General features: G+C 45.0%; 1 protein-coding gene across 4 annotated transcripts in view; it reads right to left on the reverse strand.

Annotated features, from left to right (window-relative positions):
• Positions 1-245: 245 nt before the first annotated feature.
• The window catches only part of LOC132818447 (autophagy-related protein 2 homolog B-like), a 114,316-nt gene continuing 90,256 nt past the window's right edge, over positions 246-24,305 (reverse strand). For 3 of the 4 annotated variants that reach the window (XM_060829518.1, XM_060829520.1, XM_060829517.1), the window contains exons 36-42: positions 24,101-24,296; positions 19,919-19,988; positions 15,258-15,340; positions 13,254-13,375; positions 11,976-12,130; positions 3,539-3,688; positions 246-2,881 (exon numbers count right to left, since the gene is read on the reverse strand). In XM_060829518.1, coding sequence (XP_060685501.1) covers positions 2,651-2,881; positions 3,539-3,688; positions 11,976-12,130; positions 13,254-13,375; positions 15,258-15,340; positions 19,919-19,988; positions 24,101-24,296 — 1,007 coding nt within the window. In that variant the 3' untranslated portion in view covers positions 246-2,650. The remainder of the gene's footprint in view (positions 2,882-3,538; positions 3,689-11,975; positions 12,131-13,253; positions 13,376-15,257; positions 15,341-19,918; positions 19,989-24,100; positions 24,297-24,305) is intronic. The other variant, XR_009644993.1, reaches the window with a different exon arrangement.

A 24,305-nucleotide genomic window follows, 5' to 3' on the forward strand; every position in this document is an offset into this window, starting at 1 on the left:
CTGCTCCTATTCCTTATTTTCATATGTTCTATAGTGCATGAGGTACAAGGGATTCCTTCAAGAATATCTGGGGAGCGGGTTGAAGAAAATGGAAATAGTGTCTTGGGATATTTCTACCATGTTAGAGGTGCTTATAAATTGTTGGTATTGTGGTAATAAACAACAAAAAAAATCTGTGATTGTAAGTAAAAGTGACATTTTGCAGGAGTATCAGAAAAGTAAGCATTAGGCTGTCAGTCAACGCAGTATAAATTTAATCCATCACCATGGTAGCCAACAGACAAAGCAGGATAATATACATGTACAGTTATACACAAGACCGTATTTTTTTTTCCCTTTAAGTTCATTGCCTATGGTATATTCCTTCTTAATAACTGCTATGATACAACCACAGCAACAATATTATTCAAAATATTTGTACAGTTGTCACAGTAACAGAATTCTAAATAAACTCACAAAAATGCTAGGTTTTTTAAATTCCGCTGTACAAAGAAAATTAAATTATACAAAGCATCAAAATATTGTAACAATCCTACTGCATAGTGCAGCTGTACCCATAAACAACAGTGATGTTACAAGAAACTTAATTTTTAAGTGCAAGTGTCAAAAAGCAAGAATTGTTTTGGGCATTTAGTCACGGTTCTAATTCTTATTGACTATATTTTTTAAATTCACTCAGTAACAAGGAATGAGGAGGTGGTTTAGAACTCTATCCTGTGCTGTCTATATTATACTTTTGCCCAATAATTTTTACAAACAATACTTAAGATCACAAGTATGGGCAGTTAGATTGTTGCATCTATCCTTCCAAACAACAGCGCCCCTGCTCCCCCCTCCCCCCCGCCTTATTTTTGAGAGCAAGTGTAAAGAGCGAGAAAGACTGAGCACAATAATAACTGAGCCGGGGCCCCTCTGAGGTTGCAGGTGCAGGTCTATATAGCAAGCTGTGCTGACCACTTGCCACTTAATGTTCATTTCTTTTTCAACTCAACATTGGCTGAAGAAAAGTGATAGCATCGACAAAAAAAATCAAATAATAGAAAAAATCTTTCTCTCTCCCACTCAAAATGATAAGATTGAAAAGCAGGAAGTGTTCTCTTCTCTGTAGTTACGAAGTAATATTCATCTGAGTATCCTGTTATTAGCCCATTCATAACTGGGCTGTTTTGGTTCATCTCCATTCAATGGGGTTTATCTAAGTGTAAATGGTTAAGGGTGGGAGCAAGATGCTGTAGCTTGCTGATATCTGTGGGTTTTTAATGCATTGTGGCTTTACATTCAAACTAGAAGAATTTGAAATTAGGTTTTAGGATGTCAACACCCTGGAATACCATCATCATTTACACCAACTCTTACAGGAAAGTCAAATCTCCACTCCCTGCCCTCCCAAAAAACTGCAAGTTCTCTTTCTACTGCATATGCTGCAGGAGTTTGCACGTTTTTGTTCTAGTGTGTGCTTGGGGGGGGGGGTGAACCTTGAAATACCGAGTACATTTCTTTTATCCAGAGTTATTGGGTTTGATTGCCTGCATAGTCCGATATGAATTAAGCCCTGGGATACAATTAATCAAAATGGCACAGTGTGTTTTCTTCCATAATTTGGGGGATTAAATGTTTCCACAGCAGACTGAAGATAACTATTGCAGAATATTAGGAATGCAACATTTCAACAGGAGAAGCAGAATGTTTTGCACAGATAGGTACTGGACAGTCAAATGTCCCTCCACTCATTTCCTTTCCCTGCCAACCCCTTCCACCTCTAAAGTAAACATACTCCTTTTTAATTTTCACAAAAGCTGAAATTATTTCCCACCCAAGACGATGTTCAGGCAAGCTGGAGCTAAGCTTCAACTGATACCAGAGCTGCATGAGCTGTGTAGCTTCGGTTACTTATCTTTTCGATGTGCTGGATCTGTCCTGTCACTGCAGCACTGGGGGCACACAATATTAGGCTGGCCCTCTAGAAAAGAAATAAAAACTGGGAATGTACTATATCCCTTTGAATTAAACCAAATTATTTCTGGCAAAGGTCTCAGCAAGCAATGGTCAAGGTAGTCAGTGCACAGCTAAAGAAAGTATATTATGTTTAGTTATTAAAGGCTTGAGCAATGGACTTGGCATCATGGAAGGTTGCAGGCACAGAAGCAAGTTCTGGGTTTCGGGAGTTGGATAGGCTTGTCAGTTACAAGTTATGTCAGTCAGGATGACAGAATGATTAGCACCCTTGCTTTGGAGACAATAAAATTAAGAAACTACAAGATTACTCTTAGAACTGATGGGTTACAATCTGCAGTGCATCCAAGCAACAATGGTCTCAATCCCATGACCTTGTCAAACTGAGATGAGCAGCAGAATCCTCGCTGAGGCAGTCACACTATTCACACGCTTCTGTTTTTGAAAAATATATCTCCATGCCATCTCTAAAATACATTGGGTGAATATTCTATGCAGCATCATATCAGTCAAATTATCAGCTCACCTGAAGGATAACTTCTGTTGTATTTTTTACTTCACTGAACAAAGTGACACCAAAATATACGGGCAGGAACGTGTAATGTGTAGTCAATCCTGGTTGGTTCCCAGCATTGGGAGTTCAAAGCTTCATGAACATTTCTGTCCTTTCCCAGGAAGCTGATATTTGCTTTGACAATTACTGGTCGCTCAGACGCCACTTCTGGGACTCTTCCTGACGGGCATCTGGCTGAATCTGGTTTCGCATCCCACCGAGCACATTGGAGGTAGCCTCCGTTGCAACGATGAGTGGCTTCACCACAGCTGGTGGGATTTGCCGCAAGACACCTCCCACTGCTCCAGTCATACCCCTCTGCTCATGCTCCCGTGCTGCAGTCTCGTAAATCATGTGAGCTGTGTCCGTGAATCCCTGCATACAAAACATAGAATCACAAGCTCACCAAGAGATGATTCTTGCCGAAATATTCCATGGCCTTGGCCCTGTCTAACCGGAAACGTTCATGGGATTCACAGCCTAAACTCCAGACTAATATCCTTGGGACATGGGTTCAAATCCCACTGTGACAGATTGTGGAACCTGAATGTATTAAAAAGCAAACCTAAAGGCAGCCATCTCTTATGGTCAACTATTGTTTTAAAAAAAAAAGTCCCATCTAGTTCACTAATGGGAATCTGCCATCCTTACTTGATCATGCCTACACATGACTCCAGACCACAACTATGTGGCTGGCTCTTACCTGCCCTCTGGGCAGTTAGGGATGGGCAATAAATGCTGGCCTGGACAGCCATACCCACATCCTGCAAATGTATAAGGAAAGAAATGTGAAAAGTGTAGGTCAGTGGGATTGAGGGACATGGGGAGTCGGTGGTTGATCTGACAGGAAGAGAGAGCAGTTCAGACTAACACTTTTGAGGTACTACACTGAAGTAAAAAGGAAGGGATTTTCTGACTATAATATGATCCATTTTATTACAATTCTTGCAATTGAAGTTCTGGGTGATATTGTGAGATTGTTCAGAAGCTCTTTGCAAATTACTGAATGTACCAGAAAACACCTCCATTCACCTCTTTTACTACATCGTATGCCTTAGCGACTCCTTCCCGCAAATCAACAGGTTGATGGGCCAATCGGTGTTGAGAGATACGCTTGGTCCTGATCAAACTGGGTGTAGTCGTGCCTGGGGAAACCATGTCATAGGCCGTCTCTGCTGCTGCCTGACAGTTTAAAAAAAATCAGTATCAATCATCGATATTCCTTGTATAAATTATAGCTGTCAATGCGTTGCAATTTATCCAGATAGCTCACATTTAAACATTTTTGTTTTCATTGCTGTTTCAGTACCTGACAGACTTGCAACTTATTTACATGTTTAAAGTACCCCCACCAATGCACTGAATATTGCCACTACTACTCAGGTAGAGATTGATGTCTACACTGAATTGCAAACAAATAGCAACGAAAAGTGACAACTGGGCCCAACTAATCTGTGCTGCTGTTTATATGCAACCCAACCTCTCAGATTCTACTTGTCTCATCTCAGCCTTTGTGCGTGAAGCTGCAGGCCATTGAAAGGGTGTTAAAGGAGTACAGTGGAACCTCAATTATCCTGCATTCAATTGACCAAGCAAAATACCACCACCGCCAACCCCCCCCTCCAACGCCCATGTCCTTCAGATAATCGAGGTTCCTCTATACTTCACATCTGTCTTTACACTGGAAACGGGTAGATGCCAGTACAGAATTTGAGAAGATGGGCTGTGATGTTCTTGAGCAGATTGATAAGAAGTGAGGATGCATTGGAGATTTTGGTGGATTTAGAAGTGGACAGATTACCAGGTCCAGATGAGTTGTTTCCCAGGCTGCTGTGGGAGATGAGGAAGGGAATTATAGGGGCTCTGATCCAAAGTTGCAAATTGTCTATGGCCACAGGAGAGGTGCCACAGGACTTGAGGAGAGCTAATAGGGTTCCACCATACAAGAAAGGTGGTAGAGATAGACCAGTGCTGGGTCCCTTATTGTTTGTGATATTCATAATGGATATAGTTGGGAATGACAACAGAACAGAACAGTAATCGATTGTCTAGTTTGAAAAATAAATGTGACAATGAAAAGGTTATAACTTGCCGTACCACCATGCCTAAATTAATGATAGACATCATAAATAAGATGAAAAAACTGAAAGTTCATCACAGTTTAATTAATGACTCCTGGATTCAGGCTACCCTAGAAAACAGGGCCGAGACTGCCACGCAAGGCTGAGGTGAGCCTTTCACTGTGGGACTAGGCGAGTAAGTTTGCAATGACACAAAGATTGGCTAGGTGGTTGATAGTGAGCCACGCTCCGAAAGCTAGTGCTTCCAATTAAACCTGTTGGACTATAACCTGGTGTTGTGTGATTTTTAACTTAGTAGGATATAAATGGATTAGTCAGATAGGCAATTCAGTGGAAGTTGGGATTAATCTTCGAGTAAAAAATGAGGTCTGCAGATGCTGGAGATCACAGCTGCAAATGTGTTGCTGGTCAAAGCACAGCAGGTTAGGCAGCATCTCAGGAATTCAGATTTCTCCAGCTTCCTCATTTCCCCTCCCCCCACCTTGTCTCAGTCGGTTCCCTCAACTCAGCACCGCCCTCCTAACCTGCAATCCTCTTCCTGACCTCTCCGCCCCCACCCCACTCCGGCCTATCACCCTCACCTTGACCTCCTTCCACCTATCCCACCTCCATCGCCCCTCCCCCTAGTCCCTCCTCCCTACCTTTTATCTCAGCCGGCTTGGCTCTCTCTCTCTTATTCCTGATGAAGGGCTTATGCTCGAAACGTCGAATTCTCTATTCCTGAGATGCTGCCTAACCTGCTGTGCTTTGACCAGCAACACATTTGCAGAAGTTGGGATTAAACCCTGATAAATGATGCACTTTGGAATAAGGAACAAGACATAGAGTATCGAATGAATAGTACGACTCCAGAAAGCTCAGAAGAAGAGTGAGTGCTTGTCCATAGATCCCTTAAAATGGAAGGACAAGTTAACAGGGTAGAAAAGAAGGCATTGTTTTGGCAGCAGTTCGAGTGGGAGGAGTGACAGTGAGGACCAGAGGTCCGATGGGAAGGTAAATTTTAAAAGATATAAAAGCTTACCTTGTGTATAGGTGGAGTGCACACTGAGCAGGAGCGGGCATGGGATTGTTGGGTAAGTGAGGCTTTATATTTAGGTGGTCACTTTAATCGGAACACAACTCGGGTAGTGTCTCCCACCCATCCTCCTCTTCCTCCTCTAACCAAAACAAAAGGTTCTGTGTGCCGGATTGGTAAGGTGATTAGTTTCTTTATTTTCTTTTTAGTTTTTCAGTGGTCTCACTGGGAATTTTGAATAGTTGGAATTGAAGTTAGGGCAGTTGAATGTCTCCTGCAGAATGTGGGAGGTAAGGGTCACCAGTCCCTGCTGACAGCATCTGTGGGATATGCACCCAACTCCAGCTCCTTGAAAAGTGTTAGGAAACTGGAGCTGGAGCGGGATGAACTTTGGATCATTTGAAAGGCGGAGGGGATTATTGGGAGGAGTTACAGGGAGGTAGTCACACCTCAGGTACAAGAAGAAGGTAGATGGGTTACCGTTAGGACATGGAAAGGGAACCGGCAGGCAGTGCAGGGATCCCCTGTGACTGTTCCCCTCAACAGCAAGCATACCATTTTGGATATTTTTTTTGGGGGGGGGGTTGGGGTTTGGGGGGGAAGACTTACCAGGGGTGAGCAATGGGGCACAGGTCTCTGGCACAGAGTCTGTCCCTGTTGTTCAGAGGGGAAGGGGGAAGAGGAGCAGAGCATTAATCATTGGGGACTCCATAGTTAGGGGGACAGAGAGGAGGTTCTGTGAGAATGAGAGAGACTCACATTGGTGTGTTGCCTCCCAGGTGCTAGGGTTTGTAATGTGTTGGATCGTGTTTTTGGGATCCATTGGGGTGGGGGGGGGGGGAGAAGCAGCCCCAAGTCGTGGTCCACATACGTACCAACGACACAGGTAGGAAAAGGGATGGGGATTTAAGGCAGAAATTCAAGGAGCTAGGGTGGAAGCTAAGAGCAAGAACAAAAAGTTGTTATCTCTGGTTTGTGCCACATGCTAGTGAGGTGAGGAACAGGGAGAGAGGAGGGAGGGTTTTGGATTCCTGGATAATTGGGGCTCATTCTGGGGTAGATAGGATCTCTACAACCAGGTTTGTCTTCACCTGAACCAGAGGAGTATCAATATCCTTGGGGTGGGGTTTAAACAGGTGAGTTTAAACTAGTTCAGCAGGGAATGGGAACCGAAATTATAGTGCAAGCACACGGGAGGATGAGAGTAGTGAGGTCAGAACTAAGATTTCAACATCGCAAGAAGGCACCAGCAGGCAAGAATTTGGTTTGAAGTGTGTCTACTTCAACGCCAGGAGCATCCGGAATAAGGTGGGTGACCTTGCAGCATGGGTTGGTACCTGGCACTTGGATGCTGTGGCCATTTCGGACACATGGATAGAGCAGGGACAGGAATGGTTGTGGCAGGTTCCGTGATTTAGATGTTTCAATAAGGACAGAGAAAATAGTAAAAGAGGGAGAGGTGTGGCATTGTTAGTCAAGGACAGTATTACGGTTGCAGAAAGGACGCTTGAGGACTCAGCCCAAAATACCTACTGAGGTAGTATGGGCTGCGATTAGAAACAGGAAAGGAGGGATTACCCTGTTGGGAGTTATTTTATAGGCCTCTGAATATTTGCAGAGAAAAAGAGGATAGGAGATGATCTTCGATAGGTGCAAGAGTAACAGGAGAGTTTTTATTGGGGACTTTAACTTTCCAAATATTGACTGGGAAAACTATAGTTCAAATACTTTAGATGGGTCAGTTTTTGTCCAATGTGCAGGAGAGTTTCCTGACACAGTATGTAGACAGACCTACAAGGGGCAAGGCCACATTAGATTTGGTACTGGGTAATGAACCAAGCCAGGTGTTAGGTTTGGAGATAGGTGAGCACTTTGATGATAGTGACCACAATTCAGTTATGTTTACTTTAGAGATGGAAAGAGATAGGTATATACCACTGGGCAAGAGTTATAGCTGGGGGAAAGGCAATTACGATGCAATTAGGTAAGAATTAGGATGCACAGGATGGGGAAGGAAACTGATTGGGATGGGCACAGCTGAAATGTGGAGCTTATTCAAGGAGCAGCTGCTGGGTGTCCTTGATAAGTATGTACCTGTCAGGCAGGGAGGAAATTGTCCAGCGCGGGAGCAGTGGTTTACTAAGCAATTTGAATCTCTTGTCAAGAGGAAGGTGGCTTATGTTAGGATGTTCAGTTAGGGCTCTTGAGAGTTACAAGTTAGTCAGGAAGGACCTAAAGAGAGAGCTAAGAGGAGCCAGGAGGGGACATGAGAAGTCATGGTTGTGGCAGGAAAACCCTGAGGCTTTCTGTAGGTACATCAGGAATAAAGGAATGACAAGAGTAAGATTAGGGCCGATCAAGCATAGTGGTGTGAAGTTGCGCATGGAGTCAGAGGAGGTGGTGAAGCGCTAAATGAATACTTTTCGTTACTATTCACACTGGAAAAAGACAATGTGGTCAAGGAGAATACTGAGATACAGGCTACTAGACTAGATGGGATTGAGGTGCAGGAGGTGTTAGCAATTCTGGAAACTGTAAAATAGATAAGTCCCCTGGGCCGGACGGGATTTATCCTAGGATTCTCTGGGAAGCCAGGGAGGAGATTGCAGAGCCTTGGCTTTGATCTTTAGGTCATCATTGTTTGCAGGAATAGTGCCTGAAGACAGGAGGATAGCAAATGTTGTCCCCTTGTTCAAGGAGAGCAGAGACAACTCGAGACATTATAGATCTGTGAGCCTTACGTTGGGTTGTGGGTAAACTGTTGGAAAGGGTTATAAGAGATAGGATTTATAATCATCTAGAAAGGAATAATTTGATTAGGGACAGTCAACACGGTTTTGTGAAGGGTAGGTCATGCCTCACAAACCTTATTGAGTTCTTTGAGATGGTGACGAAACAGGCGGATGAGGGTAAAGCGATTGATGTGATATAGATGAATTTCAGTAAGGCCATGGTAGGCTATTGCACAAAATACGGAGGTGTGGGATTGAGGGCAATTTAGCAGTTTGGATCAGAAATTGGCTAGCTGAATAAAGACAGAGTGTGGTAGTTGATAGGAAATGTTCAGCCTGGGCTTCAGTTACTAGTGGTTTTTTAGATTAGACTTACAGTGTGGAAACAGGCCCTTCAGCCCAACAAGTCCACACCGACCCGCTGAAGCGCAACCCACCCATACCCCTACATTTACCCCTTACCTAACACTACGGGCAATTTAGCTTGGCCGATTCACCTGACCCGCACATCTTTGTGACTGTGGGAGGAAACCGGAGCACCCGGAGGAAACCCACGCAGACACGGGGAGAACGTGCAAACTCCACACAGTCAGTCGCCTGAGTCGGGAATTGAACCCGGGTCTACAGGCGCTGTGAGGCAGCAGTGCTAACCACTGCCACCGTGCCGCAAGGATCTGTTTTGGCTTCACTGTTGTTTGTCATTTTTATAGATAACCTGGAGGAGGTCATGGAAGGATGGATTAGTAAATTTACGGATGACACTATGGTTGGTAGTGTTGTAGATAGTGACAAAGGATGTTGTAGATTACAAAGAGACATAGATAAGCTGCAGTGTTGGACTGAAACATGGCAAATGGCATTTAATGCAGAAAAGTATGAGGTGATTCACTTTGGAAGGAGTAACAGGAATGTAGAGTACTAGGCTAATGGTAAGATTCTTGGTAGTGTGGATGCTTGTGGATGTGGTGCCAATCAAGCAGGTTGGTTTGGTTGCATGGTGTCAAGCTTCTTGAGTGTTGTTGGAGCTGCCCCCATCCAGGCTGGTGGCGAGTATTCCATCACACTCCTGACTTGTGCCTTGTGGATGGTGGACAGGCTTTGGGGAGTCAGGAGGTGAGTTACTCAAAGCAGAAATTCCGCAATCATGATACATGAGGGGAATGAAAAGCTAACGTTCATAAACAGCAAAGATCACAGACAAAGATGGCGAAGGATAAAATCACTGGCAAATTAGTTAGATATTTACCAGGATTTTAACTACAGACCTCCACTGTTCTACATTCCATGGCCATCAGGTAATATAAAATACCAAATAAGGTTAATCCCAGCAATAATTAGATACTGAAAAGTTGTTTCTCAGATAGATTAGATTAGATTAGATTAGATTTACAGTGTGGAAACAGGCCCTTCGGCCCAACAAGTCCACACCGACCCGCCGAAGCGCAACCCACCCATACCCCTACATATACCCCTTACCTAACACTACGGGCAATTTAGCATGGCCAATTCACCTGACCCGCACATCTTTGGACGGTGGGAGGAAACCGGAGCACCCGGAGGAAACCCACGCAGATACGGGGAGAACGTGCAAACTCCACACAGTCAGTCGCCTGAGGCGGGAATTGAACCCAGGTCCCTGGCGCTGTGAGGCAACAGTGCTAACCACTGTGCCACCGTGCCGCCCTGCTAACCACTGTGCCACCGTGCCGCCCAAAAGGTCAGACAGAAATTTTTGTTTCATTTTGGGTGTGGTAACATGAATGTTGTGGGTCAAAGAGTCAAAGTCAAAGAGATATATGGCATGGAAACAGACTTTTCAGTCCAACTTGTCCATGCTGACCAGATATCCTAACCTAATCTAATTCCATTTGCCGGCACTTGGCCCATATCTCTCTAAACCCTTCCTATTCACATTGTTCATAATTCCTGGGAGGTTCTGCACATCAGTTTCCAGATGCATTTGAAATTTGAATTCAAGAAATATTGGAATTAATAGTCTAATGAAGACCACAAAACCATTGCTAACGTTTGAAAAAGCCTATCTGGTTCACTAATGCCCTTTAGGGAAAAAAATCTGCCATCTTTACCTGGTCTGGCCTACATGTAACTCCACACCCAAAGTAATGTGGTTGACTCTTAACTGCCTTCTCAGCAATTAGAAATAGGCGATAAATGCTGGCCTGGTCAGTGACATCCACGTTCCATGAATTAATAAAATAAAGAGTTCCATAAACTCTCAACCCTTAGAGAAACAAGTTCTTCATCCCCATGTTAAATGCCCCTTATGTTTAAATTATTTTCCCTTGTTCTAGTCTCTCACAATGGGAAACATCCTTTCACCATCCACTCTGTCAAAATCCTCTCAGACCTCAAATATTTCACTAAGATCCATCTCCTAATCAGTAGGTAAAGGCTCAACTGGTCCAAACATTCCTTGCATCTCCCTCATCAAGTTATCAAGTCTGTAACTCTTTATGTTACAATAACTAAATTGGCATACTTAATTAACTGTCTAAAATTATGCAAGATAACTATGAACCTTAAGTTAAAGAAGCAGACCGGCTTAAAACTATGACCCCTCGTGTTAGTCATTTCTGCCCTGGGAAATAGTCTCTGGCTATCGACTCTATCTATGCCTCTCATTATCTTGTATACCTCAATTAGGTCCCCTCTCCGCCTCCTTTTCTCCAATGAAAAAAGTCCGAGCTCAGTCAACCTCTCTTCGTAAGATAAGCCCTCCAGTCCAGGCAGCATTCTGGTAAACCTCCTCTGAACCCTCTCCAAAGCATCCACATCTTTACTATAATAGGGTGACCAGAACTGGACCAGAAGTTGAAGTTCAGTACAAACATTTGAGGAAATGATTAGCTAATTTCAAAGTGACCATGGAGTTGTCAGACTATCGTTAAGAACTCTATTGTTTCCTTTATTAAAGAAGGAAATCTAGCCCCAAAACTGGAAGAACATCATCTAGTTTTCAACCTTCAGGACTGAACATCGAGTTCACCAACTTCAGGCCATGAACACTGTCCTCCATTTTGAGCAACCCCACCCTCAGCACCCATGTCTTGCTGGCTTTGCTCTTTGCTGAACTGGCCTATTTTCTCTTATTCACACCTCTCATTAATACATAGTTTACATCTCAATTGTTCATTTACCAACATTAGCACACCCTTCATCAGGGTGCCTTCCACTCACTCCTCCATGTCCTTGGTCAGTAACATAAACATCACTTCAAAGCCCCTTCAGTTCCAAAGAAAAGTCAGAGGACTCAAAACATCAATTCTGTTTCTCCCTGCACACATGCTGTATGGCCTGCTGAGTTGTTCCAGCATTCTGTTTTATTTCAAACCACCCTGTTTAATCAGTCTGGCTTTTGTATTACTCCAGTCTGACATTAATTGTCCTCTGATCTATGTCTAACAACACACACATTTTGAGGCAGCTAGGAATGTGTAATAATCTCCAACTTTGTCAGTGATGCTCTTATCGAAGAATGAATGAAGGAAGAAAAATTACACAATTCACAGCTTCACCAATAGATGATCCACAAAGTAGAATGCCCAGTGCAAACTGAACAAACTGAGGACAATGACTGCCACTTCCATAGACACTCTCCTGTTGGAAGAAATGCATGCTACCTGTATGGTCTGTACAAGGCGATTTGTCAGCTCTAATGCAGCCATAGCAGTGGAGGTCCCGAACGAGGCTGCTCCGCGTTGGAGGCCTCTCACAATGCGTCCATCCCGGCGATACTGCTCTATGGGCAGCCAGACCAGATCCTTCAGTCCTTGAACTAAGCAAAGAAAGGAAAAGTCACCTGGTTGAATATTCTGTAACCATTTCACAGTTACTGCAGAGTTTAAAATTTCCTACCTGCTCTACTGACATAAAATATTAATCCAAATCCCCTTTCCATCCATTGTGTTATTTTATTCATTCAGGGGATGATAGCTTCACTGGCAAGGCCAGCATTTATTGCCCATTCCAGCAGGAAGCTAAAAGTCAAAAGTCAACAACATTGCTGTAGGTCTGGAGTCACATGTAGGCCAGACCAGGTAAGGATGGCAGATTCCTTCCTTAAAGGACATTAGTGACCCAGATGGGTTTTTTTCAAACAATCGACAATGGATTCATGGTCAACATTAGACTCTTAATTCCAATTTTTAAAAAAAATTGAATTCAAATTCCACCATTTGCCATGGGTCTCTGGTTTAACAGATAATACCACTAGGCCATAGCCCCACCATATAATTAGCTGTGAATCATACAGCTTCAAACAGTTCATAAAAAGAACTGGAGATTATTTAATTGCCTTCAAAATTTACATTACTTCATATACAGGGTCATCTTCCCTCATTGAATACCATTTCCCTGTTTTCTTGTTCAAAAGAACGCAATGGTATGTGTTAACGAAGCAGCTTGCTCTAGACGATGTCATGCTTCATAAGTACTATTGGAGCTGCATCTATGTTGTCAAGGGGATAGCGACGCTCACTGACCTGTATGTGCCTCAGAGGCCCACACAGCTGTTAAGAGAATGAGAGGAAACACTAGTGGGGAGTACTTCATCACACTCCTGACTGTATCTTATAGATGGTGGTCGTGAGGTGACCACTCGCCATAGAATCCCCAGCCTCTGACCTGCTTTCATAGCCACAGTACTTATATGGATATTCCTCTTCAATTTCTGGTGATTAGTAACCCCCGGGCTATTGATATTGGGGGATTACATTGGAGTTTGAATCCATTCCTTCCACTGTTAGTGACTGCTTCAGCGTCATGGGGTGTAAATTAAAAACAGGCAACATTGACCACCTCAGGAGATAGTCAGTTCTCTGGGCCTGAAAATAAGGAACCATGATTCCCTGTACTACGTGAGTGGGCTGTTCAGCATCATTTGTATTGTCAACTCTCACCTAATTGCACCAAGGAATGCATGGGTCCCACACCACCAAGAATACCGGGCAGCTGATTTTTCTTGATGTCAGTCAGCCACTCATTCAATGCGTAGGAGATGAGCTTGTCCACTCCCAGCAATCTGCAGAACAAAACCACACAGGTTCATTGATGGATATGACTGGGTGGGTCGCGAGTGTGGTGCTGGAAAAGCACAGCAGGTCAGGCAGCATCCAAGGAGCAGGAGAATCAACGTTTCAGGCTGGAGCCCTTCATCAGGAATAAGGCTGGGAGCTTTGGGGGTGGAAAGATAAATGGGAGGGGGGTGAGGCTGGGGAGAAGGTTGCTAAGAGTGCAATAGGTGGATGGAAGTGGGGGTGAAGGTGATAGGTCGGAGAGGAGGGCGGATTGGATAGATGGGAAGGAAGATTGACAGGTAGGACAGGTCATGAGGATGGTGCTGAGCTGGAAGGTTGGAACTGGGGTAAGGTGGGGGAAGGGGAAATGAGGAAACTGGTGAAGTCCACATTGACGCCCTGGGGTTGAAGGGTCCCAAAGTGGAAGATGGGGCATTCTTCCTCCAGGCGTCGGGTAGTGAGGGAGTGGTGATGGAGGAGGCACAGGACCTGCAGATCCTCAGCAAAGTGGGGAGGGAGGAGTTGAAATGTTCGGCCACAGGGTGGTTGAGTTGATTGGTGCGGGTGTCCTGGAGATGTTCTCTAAAACGCTCTGCAAGAAGGTGTCCCGTCTCCCCACTGCAGAGGAGATCACATTGGGAGCAATGGATACAATAAATGACATTGGTGGATGTGCAGGTGAAACTTTGATGGATGTGGAAGGCTCCTTTAGGGCCTTGGATGGAGGTGAGGGAGGAGGTGTGGGCGCAGGTTTTGCAATTCCTGTGGTAGCTGGGGAGGGTGGCTTGTTAGGGGCGTGGACCTGACCAGGTAGTCACAGAGGGAACATCTTTGTGGAAAGCGGATAGGGGTGGGGAGGGAAATATATCTCTGGTGATGGGGTCCATTTGTAGGTGGGGAAAATGTTAGCGGATGATACGATTAATGTGGAGGTTGGTGGGGTGGAAGGTGAGGACGGGGGATTCTGTCCTTGTTGCGGTTGGAGGGGTGGGGTTCGAGGGCAGAGATGCAGGACATGAATGAGATGTGTTGGAGGGCGTCTTCAACCATGTGGGAGAGGAAATTTTGGTCTTTAAAGACGGAGGCCATCTGGTGTGTTCTGTGGTGAAACTGGTCCTCCTGGGAGCAGATGCGGCAGAGGCAGAGTAATTGGGAATACGGGATAACATTTTTGTAGGAGGTAGGGTGGGAGGAGGTGTAATCCAGGTAGCTGAAGGAGTCGGTGGATTTGAATAAAATGTCAGTGTTGAATCAGTCCTCATGGATGGAGATGGAGCGGTCTAGGAAGGGAATGGAGGTGTCAGAGATGGTCCAGGTGAATTTAAGGTTTGGGTGGAACGTGTTTGTGAAATTGTGGGAGCACAAGGTGGCGCCGTGCAGTCATCAGTGTAGCGGAGGAAGAGGTGGGGAGTGGTGCCGGTGTAACTCTGGAAAATGGTCTGTTCTATGTAACCGACAAAGAGACAGGCATAGCTGGGGCCCATCTCTCGCCCCAAAAGGAAAAGGAAGGATTAATGAATTCCAAACCCCAGTTGGAAGCTTGAGTTGGGAATCACACAGGTTGAAGACAGTTGATGGGGGCTGTGCTGTGTTGGTCAACCTAAAGGTGATGTTGGGGCTTCTTGACCCTACAATTTCCACCATTGCATAGATGACTAACTAATACCACAATGCAAAAACCTCCTCAAGAAGCACATTAGACGCACAAAGGTACCCATAAGGAGTCACTCCCATCTCTTCCACACGGCAAAGATCCACAAAAAAGGGAGTTGGAGGGTTTTGTTCTGATCCTAGACAAGAGGCAGATCTGGGCACTGTGAGATTAATTCAGAACGGCGAGTCAGTATTAGATTGGAGTGATTTTATTTGGACAGGCTGCACTCTTACCCATGTCTGTAACACAACCTCTTCAACTTCAACTCCGAGCAGTTCAGTTGGGCCAGTCCAATTAGGATCCCTGCTAAGGTACCCTGTAAAATAGAAACATGGAGACAAGAGTTTTGTGGACTTTGTGATCAGGCAGCATTAAACCCAAAGCCCATTTCAGAAGCCTTTGCCCAGGAGTGAGCTGGTTCCAGTGACTACAGCTACAGTTCACATTCCTCTGCCTCAGTGATCAGGGAATGCTGTACAAGGTGTTTGCTTCCAGCTTTATATTGATCAGAAGATTAAACTAAGCAAATAGCAAATTCAGGGTTAAACGGATATATTTTGGGAGGAACAATGAGGAAGGGTAACATAATAAAGAATACAGATCCAAATGGGGGCCAGGGGTCTAAGGTCTAAGAGCACAAATTGTTCAAGATGGTAGGGTAGGTTGCGATTGTGGTTAATGAGTCAAACAGGATCCTGGGCCTTATACACAGAGAAAGATTGATAAAGGCACCCAAATTATGGTGAAAGTTTATAAAACAGATTCAGCCTTGACTGGAGTATTACGTACAATTGAAAATGTGTTGCTGGTTAAAGCACAGCAGGTCAGGCAGCATCCAAGGAATAGGAAATTCGACGTTTCGGGCATAAGCCCTTCATCAGGAATGAGGAGAGGGTGGCAGGCAGGTTAAGATAAAAGGTAGGGAGGAGGGACTTGGGGGAGGGGCGATGGAGATGTGATAGGTGGAAGGAGGTCAAGGTGAGGGTGATAGGCCGGAGTGGGGTGGGGGCGGAGAGGTTAGGAAGAAGATTGCAGGTTAGGAGGGCGGTGCTGAGTTGAGGGAACCGACAGAGACAAGGTGGGGGGAGGGAAAATGAGGAAACTGGAGAAATCCGAGTTCATTCCTTGTGGTTGGAGGGTTCCCAGGCGGAAGATGAGGCGTTCTTCCTCCAACCGTCGTGTTGTTATGTTTTGCCGGTGGAGGAGTCCAAGGACCTGCATGTCCTTGGTGGAGTGGGAGGGAGAGTTAAAGTGTTGAGCCACGGGGTGGTTGGGTTGGTTGGTCCGGGCGTCCCCGAGGTGTTCTCCGAAGCATTCCGCAAGTAAGTGGCCCGTCTCCCCAATGTAGAGGAGGCCACATCGGGAGCAGCGGATGCAATAGATGATGTGTGTGGAGGTACAGGTGAATTTGTGGCGGATATGGAAGGATCCCTTGGGGCCTTGGAGGGATGTGAGGGAGGAGGTGTGGGCGCAAGTTTTACATTTCCTGCGGTTGCAGGGGAAGGTGCCGGGAGTGGAGGTTGGGTTGGTGGGGGGTGTGGACCTGACGAGGGAGTCACGAAGGGAGTGGCCTTTGCGGAACGCCGATAGGGGAGGGGAGGGAAATATATCCCTGGTGGTGGGGTCCGTTTGGAGGTGGCGGAAATGACAGCGGATGATACGCTGTATGCGCAGGTTGGTGGGGTGGTAGGTGAGAACCAGTGGGGTTCTGTCTTGGTGGCGGTTGGAGGGGCGGGGCTCAAGGGCGGAGGAGCGGGAAGTGGAGGAGATGCGGTGGAGGGCATCGTCGACCACGTTTGGGGGGAATCTGCGGTCCTTGAAGAAGGAGGCCATCTGGGCTGTGCGGTGTTGGAACAGGTCCTCCTGGGAGCAGATGCGGCGGAGACTAAGGAATTGGGAATATGGGATGGAGTTTTTACAGGGGGCAGGGTGGGAGGAGGTGTAGTCCAGATAGCTGTGGGAGTCAGTCGGTTTATAATAGATGTCTGTGTTGAGTCGGTCGCCCGAGATAGAAATGGAAAGGTCTAGGAAGGGGAGGGAGGAGTCTGAGACAGTCCAGGTGAATTTGAGGTCGGGATGGAAGGTGTTAGTAAAGTTGATGAACTGTTCAACCTCTTCGTGGGAGCACGAGGCAGCGCCGATACAGTCATCGATGTAGCGGAGGAAAAGGTGGGGGGTGGTGCCAGTGTAGTTGCGGAAGATGGACTGTTCCACATATCCTACGAAGAGACAGGCATAGCTGGGGCCCATGCGGGTGCCCATGGCAACTCCTTTAGTTTGGAGGAAGTGGGAGGATTGAAAAGAGAAGTTATTCAGGGTGAGGACCAGTTCAGTCAGTCGAAGGAGGGTGTCAGTGGAAGGGTACTGGTTGGTGCGGCGGGAAAGGAAGAAATGGAGGGCTTTGAGTCCTTCGTGATGGGGGATGGAGGTGTACAGGGACTGGATGTCCATCGTGAAAAGAAGGCGTTGGGGACTGGGGAAGCGAAAATCCTGGAGGAGGTGGAGGGCGTGGGTGGTGTCCCGAACGTAGGTGGGGAGTTCTTGGACTAAAGGGGACAGAACTGTGTCAAGGTATGCGGAGAGGAGTTCGGTGGGGCAGGAGCAGGCTGAGACAATGGGTCGGCCGGGGCATTCAGGTTTGTGGATTTTGGGCAGGAGGTAGAAACGGGCGGTGCGGGGTTGTGGGACTATGAGGATGGAGGCGGTGGATGGGAGATCCCCTGAGCTGATGAGGTTATGGATGGTCGGGGAGATGATGGTTTGGTGGTGGGAGGTGGGGTCGTGGTCGAGGGGGCGATAAGAGGAGGCGTCCGCGAGCTGGCGTTTGGCCTCAGCGGTGTAAAGGTCGGATTATTACGTACAATTCTCTGCATCACACTTCAGGAAGGATGCGAAGGCATTAGCAAGTGTGCAGAACAGTTAACAAGCATGGTTCCAGAGAGAAGTAGCTTCACTTATATGGATAGAATGAAGAAGCTGGATATGTTCTCCTTAAAGAGAAGGCTGAGAAGAAATTTGACAAATGTGTTGAGCTAAATCATTCGAGAACCAGGAGACTCTGATTTAAAGCAATTCTTAAAGGAACCAAAGGCAACATGAGGACATTTCTTTTCATTCAGTGAATAGTTAGGATCTGGAATACATTGCCTGACTATGGTTGAGGAAGATTTAATCTTGGGTTTCAAAAGATAATTTGTTAATTATCTGAACAGGAAATATTTTCCAGGCATATAGGGAAAAGACAAGGCAGTGACATTAACTGAGTTACATTCTTGCAGAGACTCTGCAAGGACATGATAGACTGAATGGCCTCCTTCTGTGCTCTAACCATTGTTCTAACTCATTCTTTCCCATGTGCAACCGTTCACTTATATTAATCAGCTCAGTAGATTGCATCCCAAAGGGATTGAAGGTAGTGAATTTAAGCTCCATCTCAGGTGACACTCATCCCAGTGCTGAGATAGTACAGTACCACTGACGGTGCCATCCACTAAATGACACCAGATGCAATCTGCTTCCTCAGGTGGATATAAACTGCAGCATCTCGAAGAGGAGCAAGACAGTTCTCCCTAATTTCCCAGACAATATTTATTTCCCAATAAACATCAGCAAAAACGGATGAACTGGTTATTTATCTGGGTGTGCAGGTCCACAGATCACTGAAGGTGGCAGCGCAGATAGATAAGGGGGTGAAAAAGGCCTATGGCATACTTGTCTTCATTTGAAGGGGCACTGAGTATAAGGATAGACAAGTTATGCTGCAGCTCTGTAGAACTTTAGTTAGACCACACTTGGAATATTGTGTAGAGTTCTGGTCAGCACACTACCAGAAGGGCGTGGATGCTTTGGGGAGGATACTGAAAAGGTTTACCAGGATGTTGTCTGTTATGGGGGATTTTAGCTAAGAAGAAAGGTTAGCTAGACTGGATTTGTTGAGGGGCGACCTGATAAGAAGTTTATAAGATAGTAAATGGCATAGATAGAGTGGAAAGGGTGAAGGGGTCAATTACTAGAGGGCAGGTTCAAGCTGTGGCTGGGGGGGTGGGGGTGCAGAGTTTAAAGGAGATATGCAAGGGATGTATTTCACACAAAGGGTGGTGCGTGCCTGGAGTGCACTGCCAGAGGTGGCGGTGGAGGCAGGCGCAACAGTAGCATTCAAGAAGCATCTGGACAAATACATATGAATAGGAAGGGAATAGTGAAGATAGTTTTAGTATTGAAGGGTAAAATGCGTTGGTGCAGGCTTGGAGGGCTGAAGGGCCTGTTCCTGTGCTGTATTGTTCTTTGCTCTTACCTCACTGTAGTTTGTAGTGTACCTTCCTGTGCGCAAATTGACTAGATTGGGACATCATATTTTTCAAAGATAATTCACTGACTGATAAATGCTTTACAATATCTCTATCACGGAAGGTGCTAAACTGGATACTGTTTAGTCCCTCAAGTCTGCTGTGCCATTCAATGAAATGAAAGTTGATCTATATCACAGGAGTGTTCTCGCACAGGAGGAGATCATTCTACCCATCATGCCTGCACAGCCTTACTTAATAACAATTATCAAGGGTAAATCTCCTGCATTCTCCCTACAATTTTCTAATACATGACATCTTTTGCCCACCGACACAGAAAAGGATGGAAAATTGTTGGGGAAGGCTGTGGTCTCTGTCTGCTCTTGGGAGCAAAGGGATAGGAATTGTCACCTGCAGCTACCCTGGTGGTGACATCAGCTCTCGAATTGTAGATGCATTTCCCTGCTGAATAATACAAATTAGAAACACTTAATCTCAAATGCAATGGATAAGACTGAACTACTCTTGTTCCACACCTGTTCAACAAATGAATTTTGCCAGACAAACAACACAAACTAGACATTAGTCCCTAAATTCTCTCAACTTACTTGATCCATGGACATGTGCTTGCCATGGTAATCCAGTCGGATTGGCACTTCTGATGTGAAGCGAAATTCCCTGGAATGAAAATGAAATTCACTGTCAGTGAATATGAAAATAAACAGCCAAGCCACATACTCCATTTCAGTTAATAAGAGTAAGGGGTGATTTGGTTGAAACACACAAGATCCTGAGGAGTCTTGGCAAGGTAAATGTAAGGAGGAAATTTCCTCTTTGGGAGAATTTACAATTAGAGGCCATTATTCAAGGGTCACCCATTTAATAGAGATGAGGAGAAAGCCTTTCTCTCAGAGTATCATGAGTCTTTGGAACTCTCTTGTCTGAAGGTGATGGAAGTAGAATCCTTGAATATTTTAAAGCAGATAGATTCTTGTTAAGCAAAAGGAGTGAAAGGTGAATGTTATGTTGAAGTTACAATCAGATCAGTCACCATCTTATTGAATGGCAGAGCAGGCTCAAGGGGCTAAATGGTCTACTCCTGCTCTGGATGTGTATGCCTCAAAAGCCAGTAGGTTAACAGAGACACACTGTCTCTCACACACAAGCATGCAAACAATCAAGTATGATGCCTAAAATGTATCTCTTCACAGGGCTGTTTAATTGAAAGACAAGCACAGAACTAGAATGGCACTATTAAAGACCACCAGCAGATCATCCTTAGAACTGTCTTCCAAAGAGCCCAAGCACAAAACTAGAAGACAAAGGAGCGGATGTATGCAATTAGGCCGAGTGAGTCTGCTTCATCATTCAACGAGCTTCTGGCTGATCCAAAATCCTCAACTCCACTTTCCTGTCTTTTCCCAAACCTCTCAATTCCCTTAATGATTAAGGATCTGTCTTTCTCATCTGAGAGTGTATTTAATGACCCATTCTTGACAGCTCTTGCAATAAAGGATTCAACAAATTCACTACACTCCAAGGGAAGAAATTACTCTCATCTTTGTTTTAAATGCACAACTCTTTATTTCAGACTTATACCCTCTGGTCCCAGATTCTCCCACAAGGAAAAAACAACTTCTCAGCACTTACCTTGTCAAATCCCATAAGAATCTTGTATGTTTCAATAAGGTCCCCCTATTTTTCCAAACTTCAGTCAGCACAGGCCCAATACTCAACCATTCCTCATTAGACAAACCCTCTATACCTGATATCAACCAAATGAACCTTCTCTAGATTGCCTCCATTCCTGATGAAGGGCTTTTGCCCGAAATGTCGATTTCGCTGCACTTTGGATGCTGCCTGAACTGCTGTGCTCTTCCAGCACCACTGATCCAGAATCTGGTTTCCAGCATCTGCAGTCATTGTTTTTACCTCCAAGGCCAGTATGTCTTTCCTTAGATAACAGGCACAAACCGTTCACAGTATTCCAGCTGTGGTCTGACTAGTTCCTTGCATAGTTAGCAAGACTTCCCCTTTTTTCTACCCCATTCCCTTTAAGACCAACATTCCATTTGCCTTCCTTCTAAATCGCTGAATTTGGATGCTACCTTTTGTAATTCATGGACGAGGATTCCCAAATGCCTCTGTGCTGTAGCTTTCTGAAGTCTTTCTCTACTTAAATAATATCAGCTCCTCTATTTTTTCTGCATTATCTCACATTTCCTAATATTATATTTAATCCTCCAAGTTTTTGCTCACTCACCTTAACCTATTTAAATCCTCTGCAAACTCACTCTGTTATCCTCACTACCTGCCTTCAAACCTATTTTTCCATCATCTTCAAACTTGGCAACAGTACATCAACGTTTCTCATCCAGATCATTGACATCCATTGTAAATAACTGCGGCCCAAGCACCAATCTCTGTGGGGCTCCCCTAGTTATAGGTTGCCATCCTGAAAATGCTCCCCTTTCTCAAACTGTCTTCCATGAGTCATCCTTTTGAATTATTCCTTGTACACAGAGCCTCAATATGATCTTTCTATAATGCTGATCAGAATTACTCACAGTATATAAGATGGAGCATCTAAGCAAGATTCTGTACAAGTCTAACATAAGGTCTCTGCTTTATAATTCTCTTTCTTTATAAATGAGGGAGCATGGCCAGGTTAGTGAACACAGCAGGACAGGTGGTCTGAAATGTAATTATTTTAATGTAAGGAATACAACAACTAAGGCAAATGAGGTTAGAGCCTGGATTTGTGATAAACTGGGGGAAGGCTAGTTACAACGGTTTAGGCAGGATTTGGAGAAATTAGATTAAGGGCAGATGTTTGAGGCGTTTAATCCACATCTGACGTGGGAATCTTTTAAAGGCCAGTTTATTCGAGTTCCGGACTGGCATGTTCCTGTGAGGATGAAAGAGGAGAACAGTAAGATTCAGTAACTGAAATCAAACAACGCTCTCCAAAAGTATAAAGGAAGCAGAAAAGAACCTAAACAAGAAATGAGGAGGGTTAGGACGGCCAGGAAATGTCCTTGCCAAGTATGATATCATATACATATGTTAGGAGTAATAGGTTAGCTAGGGAAAGGGTAGGTCCACCAAAACAAAGAAGGAAATTTACACCTGGAACCAGAAGAAGTGGGCAAAGTCCTTAATGAATACTTGACATTCACCAAGGAGGAGGACATGGATGATGCTAAGATTAGGGAGGGATACGTTGATATTCCATTGCATGTCAATATTAAGGAGGTGGTGGTGTTAGATATCTTGAAAATCCTTAAAATTTTAAAGACCCCAGGGCCTATTGGGAATCTACTGCAGGAGACTAAAGGAGGCAAGGAGTAGATTGAGAGAGATTTCTGTATCCTCTTTAGCCGGCGAGGTCCAGAAGACTGGAGAATAGCCCTTGCTGATCCTTTGTTTAAGAACAACAACAGGGATAATCCAGGAAATTATAGGCCGGTGAGCCTTACGTGAATGGTAGAGAAGTTACTGGAGAAGAATCTCAGGAACAAGATTGACTCGCACTTGGAGAAGAATGGATGTATTAGGGATAGTCAGCATGGCTTCTTACAGGGGAGGCCTTGCATCACAGGCCTGGTTGAATATTTTGAGGAAGTATTGATGATTGATGAGGACAGTAACATCATCAGGGATGTAGTCCACATGGACTTGATTACAGCATTTGACAAGATCCCTCATGGTCAGCTGATCCAGAAGATTAAGTCACATGGGATCAATGGTGATTTGGCAATTGACTTGATCACAGAAGGCAGAGAATAGTTGTGAAGGGGTGTTTTTCTGACTGGGGGGTCTGTGACCAGCGGTGTTCCACAAGGATCAGTGCTGGGACCTCTGTTCTTTGTAATATATATTAGTCTGATTAGTAAGTCTGCAGATGACAAAAGTTGGCGTTGTGGATGGCTATGAAAGGACACAGCAGGATATGGACCAGTTAGAAAGTTGGGTGAAGACATGGCAGTTAAATGCAAGAGGAATGTATACAGTAAATTACAGGACCCTTGGGAGCATTGATACACAGAGGAATCTTGGGGGGTAAGTTAATAGCTCCCTAAAAGTGACAACAAAAGAGGATAAGGTGATAAACAAGGCATACAGGACGCTTGCCTTCATTAGTCAGGGCACTAAGTATAAACGTGTGCAGGGCATGTTGCAGCTGTATAAGACCTGAGTTAGCTTGGAGTACTGTGTGCATTTCTGGTCATCACACTTCAGGAAAGATGCAGAAGCTTTGGAGAGGATGCAAAAGAGGTTTACCAGGATATCGCCTAAACTGGAGTGTATTAGTTATAAGGAGAGGTTGGACAAACATGGATTGTTTTCACGAGAGTGTCAAAGGCTGAAGGCGACGAGATAGAAGTATATAAAACTGTGACAAGCATGGATGGGACAGATAGTCAGAGAGTTTCTCCTTGGGTGGAAACGTCAAATACTAAGGGGCTTAGGTTTAAGCTGCGAGGGATGTGTGAGGTAAGAATTTTTACACAGAGGGAAGCAGATGCCAGGAATGTGCTGCCGAATGAGGCGATAGAAACACAGACAACAGCAATGTTTAAGAGACACTTCGGCAGACACATGAACAGGCAGGGAATAGAGGGATACAGACCAAGTACAGGCAGGCAGATGGGATTAGCTTAGAATGGCATCATAGTTGACACAGAGCATGATGAACCCAAGGGCCTGTACAATTTTATGTTCAATTGCTTGGCTTGATTTCTCTTACAGCTTAGTACTCAAACAATAAGAGAATGAGGAAGGCTTACCGGAAGAAGATTGGCTGATCCCTGAATGGCACTGAGACAGCTTCTGGCTCGCTGACTGGCACCCTGCTAGCAGCAGTTAAAGGATCCGGCCTGTGGTTGCTGTGACCCGGCAGAGTAATAATGGGGCCATGGTCTGCAGCAGTGGTTCCATTTTTGGAAAGGCTGCTGTTGGTGTCAGTTCCAGGAGTTTTTCTCACTGGGGACA

The sequence above is a fragment of the Hemiscyllium ocellatum genome, chromosome 8, assembly GCF_020745735.1.
Source record: "Hemiscyllium ocellatum isolate sHemOce1 chromosome 8, sHemOce1.pat.X.cur, whole genome shotgun sequence".
Classification (NCBI taxonomy): Eukaryota; Metazoa; Chordata; class Chondrichthyes; order Orectolobiformes; family Hemiscylliidae; genus Hemiscyllium; species Hemiscyllium ocellatum.